This window comes from Petaurus breviceps, unplaced genomic scaffold (assembly GCF_028583685.1).
Source record: "Petaurus breviceps papuanus isolate PSGF00001 unplaced genomic scaffold, PetGlider_PUasm1.0 126, whole genome shotgun sequence".
Classification (NCBI taxonomy): Eukaryota; Metazoa; Chordata; class Mammalia; order Diprotodontia; family Petauridae; genus Petaurus; species Petaurus breviceps.
The window spans coordinates 17,735,429-17,751,409 of NW_027185655.1; the positions used below are offsets into that span (position 1 = coordinate 17,735,429).

Consider the following 15,981-nt stretch of genomic DNA (forward strand, 5'->3'; position numbering starts at 1 on the left):
GTGATCTCCTCTCTAATGGGAACACTTCTTGGTCTTGGGGCTGGGGCTGGAGGTCTGTTTATAATGAAAGACCTGCCGCCTATTTTTTTCTTTACACTCCCATTGCCCAAGATTATGTCATATTCATTCTCATCAGTTTCTGCAGAAGTGTAAGGGTCTTCCTCCTCTTCTTCCTCATATTCTTCTTTCTTTTCCTTCTCCTTGTTCAGCTCACCTTCCGCCTCCTTTTTAATTCCAGGATCACACCGGGTCTGGCTTTGTTCACTTTGTTCTTCTAGGATTTTCCCTGCCATAAAAAATTTAGGATGCATTTAGCCTCATGTTACATATAGAATTTGTCATATTACATCGTTGCATGCATTGCATTCCCCAGTTTACTTTAACACTACATGGAACAGTATAAAAGAGTTCATCAGTCAACAAGCATATAGGCGTTTATTATGTGCCAAGCATTAGGCATTTATTATATACTGGGAGGCAGCTAGATAATTCAGTGGATGGACTGCTGGGTCTGGAGTCCAGAAGGCCTGAGTTCAAATTCAGCCTCAGATACTTTATTAGTCATGTGACCATGGGCAAATCACTTAACCCCCATTTGCCTTAATCCACTGTTGAGGTAACTGGGAAACAACTCCAGTATCTTTGCCCTGGTCCTTGGGGTCATGAAGAATTGGATGCAATGGACTCATTGAACTGCAACAACAGGGAAGCAGTAGGTGGGAATAAGAAGAAAGGCAAACATATGGCCCCTGCCTCCGAGGAGCTCACATTTCAGGAAGGTGAGACACTATGCAGACAACGCCTATGCAGACTAAATGGGTGGCAATCTCAGAGGGAAGGTTCCAGCAGTGAATATTGAGATAGAAGACAAGAAAAGGCCTCTTCCAGATGGTGGAGTTAGTGCTGAGACTTGAAGGAAGGTGAGGAAACAAGGAAGTTGAGGTGAAGAGGGAAAGAGTTGGGAGATGTAATAGAAAATCTAATAATGACAAAGACATCATTCTTTACTTGATTAGAGGGGGTGGAGGGGAGTAAAGAGTAAGAAGACTAAAGTAGGAAGAAGCCAGGTTATGAAGGGCTATCAAAGCCAAACAGAGCATATTTGATCCTTCAGGTAAAAGGAAGCAATGGGAGTTTATAGAGTAGGTGGATGGGGCACAGGCTTCATAGTAAGACCTGTACTTGAGGGAGTTACCTACGGTTGCAAAAATTTCATTGAGGGATGGATGAGAATGGGGAGAAATCTGAGGCAGGGAGACAGCCAGTAGGTTTTTACAATAGTCTGGGTGTGAAATGATGAGGGCCTTCCCCAAGGTTTGGTCAAGTCTCCTACCCTCTGTTTCTTCCCCCTTTAAAAGGGGGATAAAAATACTTGTACCTCTCAGAGTTGTGTGAGAATCAAATGAGATAAATATATTAAAGAAATCAAAGAAATAAAGAAAATCAAAACAGATATACATACTGATATACAAAGTGTCTATAATGATTAATATTCAGATCATTAGTTATCACTAATGATGATAGTTTTCTTGATATGGAGGCCTATGACGGTTCTAATAATAATCAGTTCATGTATAACAGTCCCCCAATGAGAAAACAATGAGGTATGAGGTTAGCCTATCCTGTTGCTTTTAGTTAAATTTCTTCCATACAGCATCAGGTTTTGAATATATTCCAAACATGTCTTTTTGTCTGCAGGCAAACCAAATTCTTTGCCTTATCTTGTGATCAGCAAGTACCAGTTTTTGAATGGATCTCTTCCCCATACCTCCCATGGCAGGTGAATTATATTACAAAGTCAAAATTAGGAAGCCCTTTTCAGAAATTCTTTTGATTTTTCAAGCACAACTTCAGACTATATTTATATGTAAAATATGTATCCTGGGCCATCTCCAGTTGTCCTGATCTATATCTGGCCACTGGACCCAAATGTCTCTGGAGGAAAAAGTGAGTCTGGTGACTTTTACACAGCCCTCCTTCACTGAAAATGGATTCACTTGCATGCCATGGCATCATTTTCCTGATGCCATTGTCCTCTGAGAAGGAGAGATAAATCACACAATAGAGAAACAGCAGGAAGATATGGAAAAAAAAAGCAGAGGACTTAGGATCAGTAGAGATCTGGAGACCTTAGTTTCTCTATCTGGTATTGATCTACTTGCATTTTGAAAGGAATACAAGAGGATATCTGACAGCATTCACAAGATAATTCTGTGAGTTATTGGGTTGCTGGAAGAATGACGTTAATTGCTTTGGCTGAAGCATTTCAAAATTACCAGTGAGAGAAAAAATGACTAAAAGGTGGTTTTTCTGTGGGTTCACAGATTCTCACATGTGAATTAAAGCTTGAAGGATCCTTCTTTCTCATTGATCAGCAGGGTATCAGAGGGAGACTCTTCATTTGAAGAAAAGTATTTTGTAGGGAGAATTAGACAGAAGGGAAGGAGCAGTTGTTTGAGGAATATTCGAGTGTAAGATGATGATGGTATGATCATAGTTCTAGAGCTAGAAGGTATTTAAGTTTCATTCATTTTATTATAGATGAAGAAACTGAGACCTGGGCAGGAAAATAACTTGCCCCTGGTCAAATAGTAAGCACCAGAGGTGAAATTTGAAAGTTTCTTTGACACCAGAAGACATTTCTTTCTTTTTGTCCCCAGTGTATACCTACCTAAGTGTGAGATATACTCAGTTCAGTTCAGGTTCAACATAACAGGGATCAAAAAATAGTAAAAAGTAGTAATAACAAATAAAACTAAAATAGTAAAAAAAAAGTACCTAAAAAGTAGCCAACACACTCTTTTTTATCTCACTATGATTTAGCTTTTCCACTCCTGAATAATTTGCAATGTTGGAATTCTGACCTAGTGACTTGTCTTCCCCTGATAGAGTCCCAAGGTGAAATGAGATAAATGTGTAGGGAGCATTTTTCTCATGTTCCATTTTTGAGCAGAGTGTCAAATATCTTAGCTTCTATGTTGTCTTTCCAAAATTGTTCAAGCTCTTCTCTTTCTCATCTGCCTGCTTGTTCCCTTCCCCTCCCTTGATCCTCGCCCCTCAATTGTAAGAGCTGGACCTGATTAAGGGGGATACCATCTTTTAATTCTCATTGTAGATTTCACCACTTGAATTAAAAACTCATAATGACCTTGATATAAATACCCATGAAAATTATCATTAATGAAAACCAATAACCATCACATTAAGTACACATACTTAAGCATTTTATTATGGATTGAGAAGTTGTTCTCTCTTAATACCCCCTCAAATCTTAAGGAAGAGGAAACTCAGAGCCAATAATAGCCTTGCTTCAAGAGGTTAAGTGACTTGGCCAGGGACATACAAATTCACACAATTTTCTACACACCTCACTTACACTCTCACTAGTATCTTTTAATGTATTGAAATACCATTTATTCATTACTTACTGTATACAGAGCACTGAGAGTGATGCACAGTTTATATAAGACATAGTCTCTTCCCTCATGGAGCTTTTAGTCTTCAGGAGGGCAAACAATCATGAATAACTCTAACGTGAATGATTATAGGATAAGGGTATGGATGAGCTGTAAAACCAAGTGAAGGGGGTGATGTCATTAAGAGACACACTTTTGCATACAGCTCTGGAGGGAATTCGTTTTGCTTCAATTTGTTACAAATAAAACCTATTTTTTTTCTTTTTCCACTGGGAGGGGAGGTGGGAAGGAAAGAGAATTAGAACATGTTAATTGAAAAAAGGAGATGTGAGGGTGTGCTACAGATGGGGAAACCTATATGCACTTTCAAATGAGGTCACGGCTATTAGTTTTACTCTATTTTATTATGAAACCTCTCACACAGTGGGAGTAATCTGTATGTGTTTATAATGTAAAAACAAAACATATCAATAAAACTTTTTAAAAATTAAGGGGAAGACATGAAGGGAAGCTATTGTGTAGGATAAGGCTTTTGAGATATAGCACTCTTTCTTAATCTGTAGTTTTAATCTATAGACAATCTATAGATTTAAAAAGTCTATAGATTATTTTGACACTTGAATAACTATTTTGATACAATTGGTTTCTTTCATAATCCTATATATTTTATTGTATGTATTTAAAATTTATTCTGAGACAGACCTATAGGCTTCATCATACTGACAAAGGGATGCATGGCACAGTGAAGGTTAAGACCCTTTGAGAGAGATTTTAAAAGCCAGGTTGGAGTTCAACTGGCAAAGTGGGAGATGGTTTGCTAGGCTTAGGGAATGGGATGAGGAGGGACCCAGAGCAGAGAGAACAGAACAGTGTGGTTCTAGAAGCAGAAAATTATTGGTACATCTCAATAATGGAATGGATGTTTGGGAGGCACGGTTGGGAATGTAGGCATTGTCCTCATAGCTCCCAAGTCTAGACCTGCTACTGAATCAGGGCATGGATAGGGCTCTCTCAGTTCTTTCATGTGCCTCAGAACTCACTGCCTTGTGAATCTGGGAATGCCTGCACTGTCCTCTCTAGGATGTCGCTCTAAAATCTCCTTTGAGACCCTTTCTAAGTTGATGGTTTATGATCCTTTGGTTTTGAAGAACTCTTCTGGATTTCCTCTCATTTTTTTTAAAGACAGTAGATTTATTGAGTTTAATTATTCCTTTTATTTCTGTAACTGTCCCTTCTTTGTCTCTCCTGATTCCTCATCTTCATGAGCCCTTGATATGGTCCTCTAATGGCTCATTGTTGGATCTCTGCTCTCTTTGTTTCTACTCCTTCCCTTGGCAAATTGATTTACTTCTCCAGTTTCAACTACTATCTTTATGCAGGTAACTCCTAAATGTATATCTTTATGGGCTGGGCTCAGGAATCTTCAGTTGTCTACAATACATATTTGCCTGGGTAACTCACTGGTACCTCAAGGGCAGTTAGGTGGTGCAGTGGATAGAGTGCCAGGCCTGGAGTAAGGAATACTCATTTTCCTGAGTTCAAATCTGACCTCAGACACTTACTAGCTGTGTGACCCTGGGCACGTCCCTTTACCCTGCTTGCCTTAGCTTCTTCATCTGTAAAATGAGCTAGAGAAAAATGGCAAACCTCTCCCAGTATCTTTGTCAAGAAAATCCCAAATGGGATCACAAAGACACAACTGGACATCTTACCCCCTTAATTTGTCCCTTTTTCTGTCTATTTCCATCTAGGGTTCCATTGTTCACACTGCCCCCCCACCCCACATGTTCACAAACTTGAAGTTAATGCTCTCTCATCACTCCTATCTAATCAGTTACCAGATCATAAGAATGACACCTCTATCATGTCCAATGCCCTTCCTTTCCTCTGTATTTCTAGTAACATCAGTTTAGTAAGGTACTCATTACCTGTATGCAATAGACTTCTTAGCTCTCTATTCTCTTCCCTCCCAGTCTCTCTAATCCATCTTTTATATCAATGCTAGAAAAAAGAAAGCATTATTATATCAGAAATCTTGTTTTTTCACTCTTCTGCTCAGTTTCATTGGTCCCATAATGGCTTATAAAGTTCAAACTACTGTGGCTGGCATGAAAAACCCTTTATAGCATGGTGCCATCCTATTTTCCTATCCTTATTCACAGGATCATAGATCTAGAACTTGAAGAAACCTTAGAGGTATTCCATTCTTTCATTTTACAGATGAGGAAAGTGAGGCCCAGAGACATTCAGTCCAAGGTGACATAGGTGGTAAAGGGCAAACCTGGAATCTGGCTCCAAGCTCAGTGCACTTCCCCCTGTATCACATTCCCTGCCATTCTAGCTAAATTAGATAACTCTTTGCCTCATGCACTTACTCCATTTTTTTGTGCTTTGATTGAAGTCATTCCATTCTAGATGCGTAGAATTTCCCACCTCCACACCTTTATCTGTAGAATTCCTATCCGTTGATGCTAGGAATCTCAAAGACCATCTGGCATCTTCATCATAGCATAATACATTTTGATCTAGAAGGAACCTCAGAGTCCACCAACTTCAAACCTCATTTTACAGATGAGGAAACTGAGATATGTCAAGGTTAAGTAATCTGCCTAGTGTCACAAAGCTAGTAAATATATGAGGCAGGATTTGAACTCAGATCTCCCTAGCTCTAAGTCTAGTGCTCTTTACTCTAATACCCTCTGCCTCCATCAGACCTTCACTAATCTTTGGAGTACTAGTTCCCCCTCCTATCTGCCATAGTACCTTTGTTGTTGTTGTGAATGTATTTAGCGGCATTCATGCCTTATTACTCTATCGTTCTAGAAATACCACAAAAGCAGACACAAATTGTATTTTCCTCATTGCCTATACACCACAGCTACTTACTAAATATTAATTAATTAATTAATGCTTTCATTGCATTGTTTTGAAAGTCAGTCCTACATTGCATCTGTGTTGGCATCAGAGCCTAGCAGAGTACCTTGTCCAAAACTAGCTTGCTAGATTGACTCAAAACTTACCTGGTAACAGACAATGCAGTTTTTCTAGTCCAATGGGAGAGACCACAGCTCGAGGAGGGGGGAGAGGAGGTCTGTCAGAGAACAAGGGATCTTTTGAATTCCCTTCTTGATTGTTCTCAGAAAAAACAACGTACAACTCATCCTCTGACTCAACCTCGGTGCCTCCCTCCTGTCTGCTGTCTTCATCATCTTGTTCCTCTGCCCCTCCCTTTTTTTCTTCCTCTGCTTCCACCTTGTAGATCTGTCCTCTTCCATGATGATGTGATGTATGACGCATCATTGCTGTTTGGGAGAAGAACTGTATTATTTCATTTAAAATACACCATCTGGAAGCATTTCATGTTTCACAGTTTCCCACAGAAGTAACCCTGCTACTAATAAAACTTTTATGAGACGATACAGAGGGAAGCTGTCAAATGCAGAAGTAGGGTGAACAGCAGTTTCTGGGTTTTTAAAATATTTACCAAATGAACAGTGAAAGCTTCCATCATATTTTGCCACCTCAGTACACAGAATACTCATGCATATAATAATATTCTGATTCTGTCGGCTTGTCTGAGCAGAGTCCTATGTTTGATAGCATCACTGAATTTTTTATTTCAACAGAAAATCTAACTTAATAAAATAAGTGATAAGTATGAGAAGACAAAGACAGTGGTTACCAATGGCAAGCTAATCTTGACTTGTATGTGAATGAAGAGCCAGAAGAAAGCCTGGAGTTTTCAAATAGCTATTCTTTTAATGTGTCTGGCCAGATGCTTGTTTTGGACCTGGGTTCAAATCACATCTCCACCACTGTGGACTGACTTATGACCTCACGTAAGTCACTTGACTGTCCTAATTTGAAAGAATGGATTTGTTTTTACCTTTCCTTGTATCCCCAGCAATTAGTCCTGTGCTTGGCACATAGTAGGTACTTAATAAAGGTTTGCTGAATATAATGGGGTTGGACTAGATGAACCCTAAAGTTACTTTTAGTTATAAATCTATGATCCTAAATTCTCATGTTATGAATTCTTATAAACCACAATTTCTGTTTTCTTTGAGAAGTTTCTCCTTTCTGTAATTTCCTGCCTATTGGATTTTGTATGTTACTTAACCTATCTGGACCTCAGCTATTTCATCTGTAAAATGGAGGCAAAAATATGTGAAGGCAGGAAGAGAATTCTGATGGTTGCATGACATTCCTTCTCATAATTAGGAGAATTATTGATCATGGATGTTGTAGTGGTTGAGTATGGGTTAGACTAAATGGCTGCTGAGGCTCCTTTCAAATTCTGAGCTTCTGTGACCCCTTTTGTTGTTGCTGTTGTTGAACTGTTTCAGTCATATTTAACTCTCTGTGACTCCATATGGGGTTGTCTTGGCAGATATACTGGAGGGATTTCCCATTTTCCTTCTTCACTTCATTTTACAGATGAGGAAACTGAAGCAAACAGGGTAAGTGATTTGTCCATGGTCACATAGCTAGTGTGTGAGGCAGGATTTGAATTCAGGACCTCTTGACTCCAAGGCTACACTCTAGTCACTGAGCCACCTACCTGCCCATGATACTTCATGTACTATATAAATAATGCATTGCTCATTGACTACCTAAATATGTTATAGTAGCATGAACCTATAGTGAAATTTTACTCTCTCAATCGCTGTCCAAAAGCCTAGTTTGAATTTTGTTTAAAAATACTATATGTTATGGATAGGGAAGGAGGTAAATGGAAAGAAACATCTGAAACTGAAAATAACATAAAAATGAATTTCAGAATCCTTTATGTTGTGTATGGGATTCAGAATTTTTTTTTAAAGACCTGGAAGCGCAGCATTGGAAGTCTTTTGTGAGCTTATGTTTATAGCAGCAGATTTTTGGGGAAGAAAATATTTGGGACAGTCCACACCCACCACAATTAAAAATATTAAAAAGAAGAAAGGAGTTAGGAGTTTCTAGCAAAAAAATGGAGACAAATTGGCAGAAAAAGCTTCAGTAACTGCAGGATTTTGCACCACCATTATTAAAATGCCAACATACGTTTTGTTTGTTTCTGTCTTGTGTTGAGAATGGAATTAGGAAGTCAAATAGAAATTTTTCCTTTATTTAGGCTAAAAATAAAAGTTCAAGAAGTATAAACCTGAGGTTGAGACAGAAAAAAATCAGCCAGCTGCAAGAAAGATACGAATTCTGTGAGGCATTGACAGTTTTTGAAAAGAACTACAACCTAACGTATGTAATTAGTTCACAGAACTAATGTTGGAAATGAGTGGAAAAGATTACCAGATTCGACCATAGGCATGTTTTTTATTTTTACTTTTTATTTTGAATAGACATAGAAAAGAACATTTCCATACACACAGAAGAAAGCTCAGAAAAAGAATTTAAATGAAAATGTGAATCTCCATTTCATAGACTCACTTTAAAAAATATTCTGCTTGTTATTTTCAAAACTCTCCTGTTTGTTTATGCTTTCTTTTGCACTTCCTTCTACTCTCTTCTGAGCATTAAAAATCACTATTGCTACTCACTTTTCCCGAATGATTGAGAGAAATAAAAGGGAGAAAATTGCAAGAAACAAGTGCAGTTAAGCAAAATTGACATATAAACAGTGTCTGTGTCCAAAATTGTAGGTCTCTGCACCTTGTTCTATCACCCAACTCTTTTTTGGGAGATGGGCAACATTTCATTATAGATCCTTGGGAGTCATGGTTGGCTATTTCTTGAATCAGAGATCTTGAGCATTTTGAGATCATTTTCTTCTAAATATTATTGCTATATAAATTATTCTCCCACTCCTCTTCACTCAATTTGGTGTCAATGCTACCCAGAATTCACTGAAATTGTCTCTTTCAACATTTCTTACAATATATAAACATTCGATCATATTCATATATCAAAATTTGCTCAGCTATTCTCTAATTGCCTAAGAGGCAAACTAAGGCACCCTTTAGTTTCCATTTCTTTCAGTCCCCCAGGCTTACAATCTTAACTTAGCCTTCCTCATCCTCTATATTCAATCAGATTCCAAATTCTGTTGATTCTACCATTATAGCACTTTGTGAATATGCCCCCTTCTCTTTCGTGACATTGTCATTACTCTGGTGCACAGACCCATGACCTCACGCCTAGATTATAATGATAATCTACTGTGGAGGGTATGGAGTGGGGGTGGGAGATGTCTCCTTGACTCAAATGTTTTCCCACTCTAGTTCATCTGCCAATTAGCTACGCATTGTTCTTAAAGTGAAGTTCTGACCATATTTATTGCCTTATTCAAGAATTTTTTTTTTGCTTTTTTGGAGGGCGATTGGGGTTAAGCGACTTACCCCAAGTCACAAGGCTAGTAAGTGTGTCAAGTGTCTGAGGTCGCATTTGAACTCAGGTCCTCCTGACTCCAGGGCCGGTGTTCTATTCACTGTGCCACCTAGCCACCCCTCATTCAAGAAATTTCAGTATTTCCAGGATTAAGTATAAAATCCTCTGGCTTTTGAAAACTTTCATCCCTGGCCCTTCCCTACTCTTCTAGGCTTCTTAGACCTTACTCCTCTTAACGCATTTTGTGATGCAGTAAAACTAGCTTCTGGGCTGTTCCTTGCCCAAGACACTCAGCTCCCAATCCTGTGCATTTTCACTGGCTGTAATTCTCTCCTTCCTTATCTCATCTCTCTACCTCCTGGTTCCTCTGACTTCTTTCAAATTTCAGTTCAATTTCCCCTTTTGCAAGAAGCCTTTCCTGATCCCCTTTAATGGCAGCTAGTGCCTTTCCTCTGTGATTATTTCCAACTACACACACATACACATGCACATACACATACACACACATACACACGCACATACACAGACACACACATAGGGCAGTTGAGTGGCACAGTGGATAGAGGGCTGAGCAAAGAGTGAGGAAGACCTCAGTTTGAATCTGGCCTCAGATACTAGCTGTGTGACTGTAGGGAAGCCACTTAGCCCTGCTTGTCTCAGTTCACTCACATATAAAGTGAGCTGGAGAAAGACAAGGTAAACCATTCCAGTATCTTTGCCAAGAAATCCTTAAATGGAGTCATGAAGAGTTGGACATGACTGAACAACAACTATGCATCAAGCACAGTGCTAACAACTGGGAATACCAAAAGAGACAAAAGCCTTCCCCTGTCCCCAAGGAGCTTATGATCTATCAGGAGAAAGGCAAACAATTATGTATAAACAAGTGAAATACAGAATAAATATAGGAGAAAATTAAAAGGGAGAAGTCATTAGAATTAAGAGGAGTTGGGAAAGATTTCCTGTGGGATTTCAGCTGGGAACTAAAGAAAATCAGGGAAGCTGACAGGTGGAGATGAAGAGGGAGAGGATTCCAGGCATGGGGTAGAATCAGAGAGCATGCCTGGGGTTAAGAGATAGAGTGTGTCATTCATGAAACAGAAAGGAGACATGCCATTGAACTGAAGAGTATAATAAGGCATAAGAATTCTTAAAAGAGAGAAAGAGTTTAGGTTATGAATGGTTTTGAATGTGGAACAGATGGTTTTCTATATGATCTTGAATGCAATAGGAAGCCACTGGGCTTCACTGAGTAGGGAGGTAACACTGTCAGATGTACTTCGGGGAAATCACTTTGGTGACTGAATGGAAGATGGCTTAGAATGTGGGGAAACTTGAGGCAGGCAAACACATCAGCAGGCTATTACAATAGTCTAGGCATGAGGGAATGAGGGTATGCACCAGAGTAATGGCAGTGTCAGAGGAGGGAAGGGGATGTATTTGAGAGATGTTGCAAAGATGAAGTCAACAGGTCTGGCAACAGATTGGATATAGAGGATGAGAAATAGTGAGTTCAGGATGACTCTGAATTGGGAGACTAAGGGACTGGAAGGATGATGTTGCCATCTAAAATAATAGCAAAGATAGGAGGTGGGTAGGGTTTCGGGGGAAAGGTAATGTGTTCACTTTCAGTAGTGTTGAGTTTAAGATGTTTATTGGTCATTCATTTTGAGATATTTAAAAGGCAGTTGGAGATGCAAGACTGGAAGTCAGCAGAGAGAGTGGGGCAGGGAAAGGAGATTTGAGAATAAGAAAAGAGATGATCATTAGATCAATGGGAGATGATGAGATCAGCAAATTAAGTAGAATAGAGGGAGGGAAGAAAAGGGCCAAGAAAGAACTGTTGGACACCTATCATAACAGAATATGATCCAAATGAGGATCCAGCAAAGGAGGTGTGCTAACCAGAGAGAAGGTGGGTCCCCAGGGTAAGGGATGCTGAAGTAGTATGAATTTCAGACTTGATTTCATGTCGCAAAAAGAAGAGTTTCTGTAGATCATGAAATCCAAGTTATCAGCTGTGTGAGAAACAAAGGAAATAATACGTTTGGGCAGATTTTATTTTTAATTTCTTGAAATACAGTGTTCAGATTTTCTTGTTAAGTTGATTTTCAAAGAGTCTGCTAATTCTTAAATTATTCTCTTTGACCCACTTTTTGGATCAGTTTTTTTATGGTAGAGATCTTAAATTTTCTTATATTTTTTCCAATCTTTAAGATTTGTTTGAATATTTCTTGCTGCTGGATTTATTTTTGTTTATTCTAGTTTTCAAGGATTCCATTAACTTGGGTAAAGTTTAATATATTTGGTTCTATTCTCTTTCCAATTCTTTCCATAAGAGATTGTTTGTTTAAAATATTTTATTTCATTTCTTCTAGGTATTTATGTGTTCTTTATAGAAAATCCATTTTTTTCCCTTTGCTTTTCTGTTTGCCATTGCTATGGAGTTAGATTAATAATAATTTTGATACCAACTGGTGTGTGGTCTTACTTCAGGTTTCCTGGATCCTTATGTTGACCTCCTGTGGTTAACACACCCTGGCGTTTTGAGGTTCAGAGTATAGGATATTCTCTCATCTTAAGATCATATTTAGAAATCACAGATCTCTGGTCTATGCTTTCCCAGTCTAAGGGTGGGTGCCTCACAAGGAGTTGCTTACTGTTCCTCCATGGGACTTCCAAGGTCCTCATTCTGGGACTTTTTGACCACTTTGTAGCTATATTAAGTATGCCCTTGACTCTTACTCCCTGAGGTCACAGAACCTTATCAGGTACATCTTTCTAATCTCTGGTCATGTTCATTCTGGATTTGCCTGCGATGCCACTTTTTTCCATTGACTATGGACTTCTGGCTGACTCTCTGTGAAGATTTTTCGTGAATAATGCCACTTCATATGGTTTCTCACTAGATTTCTTGAACATGATTTAGTCTGGGAGTGTTTATTCCTTTTAAAAATGATCCGAAATACCATATTTATAAATAGTTTTGATTAATATGCAAATATAGCAATTTTAATGAGAGAGGCACTGTGCTGTAGTGGAAGACTTCTGAATTTGAAGTCAGAAGACCTGATTTACAATTCTGCTTATACCCAGGTGACTGGGAGAAATAATTTCACCTCTCTACATGTCAATTGCCCTACTTATAAAACGGGGTAAATAATGCATGTATTACCCTATTCACATGGTTGCCAAAGGGTAAATTTGAAAAACTGGGAGTGCTGTATAAAGGTGTTGCTGTTCAGTCATGCAATCATGTCAGACTCTTTGCAACCCCATGACCACAACATTCCAGGCCCTTCTATCTTCCATTATCTCTTTAAGTCTGTTCAAGTTCATGTTTGTTATTTCCAAGACACTATCAATCCATCTCATCTTCTGCCATTCCCTTTTCCTTTTTCCTTCAATCTTTCCCAACAACAGGGTATTTTAAAATAAGTGTATAAAGGTGAGGAGTTTCTATCATAAGAGATCATTATAATGACTATTATTGCTAATGATGATGATGAAAATTGTACTTGATCTGTCAGAGCTTGAGTATAGATTCCCATCTCAAACTTGGAAAAACGCAAGCCTTATAGTTAGAACTATGCATCCTATCATTGATATCCATCAGCAGCACAACATTAAAAATTTAGGCTTAGGTATCATTTTTGCAATGGAGGGAATACCTTTGTTTGAGAGAAGTAACTTTTTTTAAAAAGGCTGAATTTGAAAATCTAAAGTTATGAAGTCACAGAAAGTGCCCTAACATGAATTGTTCTATTTTTAACAAGACCTTTGATGTCATTGGTGTAGTGATTGTTACAGAAGGAAACTCATCTTAACAATGTTGGTGTGTAACTTATAGTCTTAGAGAATTGCCTTCTATACTTCAAAGCCCAGGATCATGAAGCCAATGATTGCTAGAGAAAGGAATGGAATGCAGGTCTTCCTGAGTCTGAGGTCATTTCTCTGTCCCCTCCATCTCATTCCCACAAATGATCAGGGATACATTGATGTTGTTATTATCCCCAGTTCATGGATAAAGAAACTGAGGCCCATAGAGTTTAAGTGGCTTGTCCATATGACTGTTTTTTTTTTTCATTTTGGAGAATATGAGGAAGGAGATTAAATAATTTACCTAAGGTCATGTAGTTACTTAATAGTAAATTTGTAACTTAAATCCTGGTGTTCTTTCCAGTAGAACACATGGTCTTTGGGAAATAATAGAGTAGATATATAATATTTATTTTTTAAGGAAATTAAAATCATGCAACTAATATAAGATTGTTAGACTCAAAGTGGTGATAATAGCTTTCCAAATACAGTTTATTACTAAATTTGTGTGTCTCTGCTGTGTTGTCAGTGAACAGATAATATTTATTCAGATTCTCCACAATGATTAAATTCTACCTGGTAAGAAACATAAAACTTACCAGAACAAAATAGAGAGGCTGACGGTTTCACATCTTCCATTTTTTCCACATATTCACTTTCAAGATCATCACTTCTTTTATCTTCATGAATCTGAAAAAGAATAATTTGATGTAATAGGCAATGATATTCATTTATTTTGATAAATCTTCATTGTCATGTAGTTTATAGAGTATGTGACAGGAAGGTTGTTACCTGGGGGAAAACAGAATCTCTTTTCAGTTTTTAATCAAGTACTTCATCTTGCTTATTTTAGGGCTCTCAATGTGCCCTATTCAATTAACCTCTAATTAAATAGTACAAAAACACATTATCTGTGACAATGCATAATTTAAAAGCATCTACTCAACTGAATGAAAAATGAATGCAACTGCAACTATTCAGAGGGCTGGTCATGTTATTCTAGAGAAAGGAATAAAGTATTTCCAAAAAGATGCAGATAATTATGGGAAACAACCTTTTCAAAATGTTATTATTCCTTTAAATTTAAAATATTTGATTTACCTTTAATGATACAATGAAACATGCATGTCAAGTACATGTATTCATATACAATGTTTTCTCAATGGGCTTGTCAAAGAGATTTGGGGAGTGGATTGGTATATTTATGTTTCTGAAACTTCTGGAAGTAGTTTTTACAGCAAATATGGGAATATATCACAGATAAGATAAAAACCATCTTTGGAAGTCTTAGGCTTTGCACAGAACCAGTAGATTACGTTTCTTCAAAATAACCACATCAGATAGCATAAATATCATTACCAATTTACAGAGAAGGAAAATGGAACTCAAAGTTCTCAGGTAACTTGTCCAGGGTAACATAGCTAGTAAGTGTCAGATCAGATACGAACTTAGGTCTTTTGACATTAAATTCAGTATGCCTTCTACTACAGCTGATACAAAGGATTGCTATAAGACATATAATGAACAGGCAAAATTTACATAGTGCTTCAAAGTTTGTAAGACTATTGTATGTATTTTCTTATTTCATTATCAAAACAATCATGTGAGGTAAGTGCTATTTTGTTGAATATGAGAGGTTGCATGACTTGCCTGGGGCTACACTTAATATGAGTGAGACAGAATTTGAACCCAGACCTTCCTACTACATATTCAACTGCTTTTATACTACTCGACCTATCTTGTGTTTATTTAAAAAAAAAGGGTGATAGAGTTCTAGTAAAGTCCTCTGGTTGAGTGGAAGTAGGCAGCTGAACTCCCTCATGCCAAATCCCACTCCAGCAAAAACTAAAAACAGTGCTATATCCTATAACAATCAGAAATCTAATGAGAAACAGCATAAAGTGACTTTCAACCCAAGAAGCACAAAAAACGTCAAACAGAAGCCTATGTCAATAGGAAACAGGCACTACCAGATAAATAAATGGAATAGATGGAATGGATGGAAACATCCTGAACTTCAGATGCCAGATGATGCCTTAAAGATCTAGCATTATGCAATTCCAAAATCTAGGAATGCCTAAACATAGGAGGTAGAGTTATCATAGCAATCCATGGACCTGAGGTGAGACAATTCAGGGCCCATCACTGTAATGGGAATGCAAATTTGGAAGATCTTCCCTGCCCCTAGGCTAAAGTGCACCTGAAGCCTGGGGTGGGAGGCTTGTTTTTCAGTAGATACTTTTTGATTGGCCAGTGGGTCAATAAGGTTGTTACATTCTCTGAGCCAGGAGAAGGCTATATAAGCCCTGATGTGAGGCTTTGTTTTGGGGGCTCACTTTGAGAAGTGTTCTGTGATTTGATGTGAATTCTGGGAAGCCGTTGTCCAGAGCCGCTCCTCCCCCCCCCCCCCCCCCCCCCCCCCCCC

The 15,981-nt window shown here is 38.2% G+C and overlaps 1 protein-coding gene across 1 annotated transcript in view; it reads right to left on the minus strand.

Annotated features, from left to right (window-relative positions):
* The window catches only part of BANK1 (B cell scaffold protein with ankyrin repeats 1), a 378,038-nt gene that overhangs the window by 67,393 nt on the left and 294,664 nt on the right, over positions 1–15,981 (minus strand). Inside the window, exons 8-10 of the mRNA XM_069093955.1 lie at positions 14,156–14,246; positions 6,437–6,718; positions 6–286 (exon numbers count right to left, since the gene is read on the minus strand). Coding sequence (XP_068950056.1) covers positions 6–286; positions 6,437–6,718; positions 14,156–14,246 — 654 coding nt within the window. The remainder of the gene's footprint in view (positions 1–5; positions 287–6,436; positions 6,719–14,155; positions 14,247–15,981) is intronic.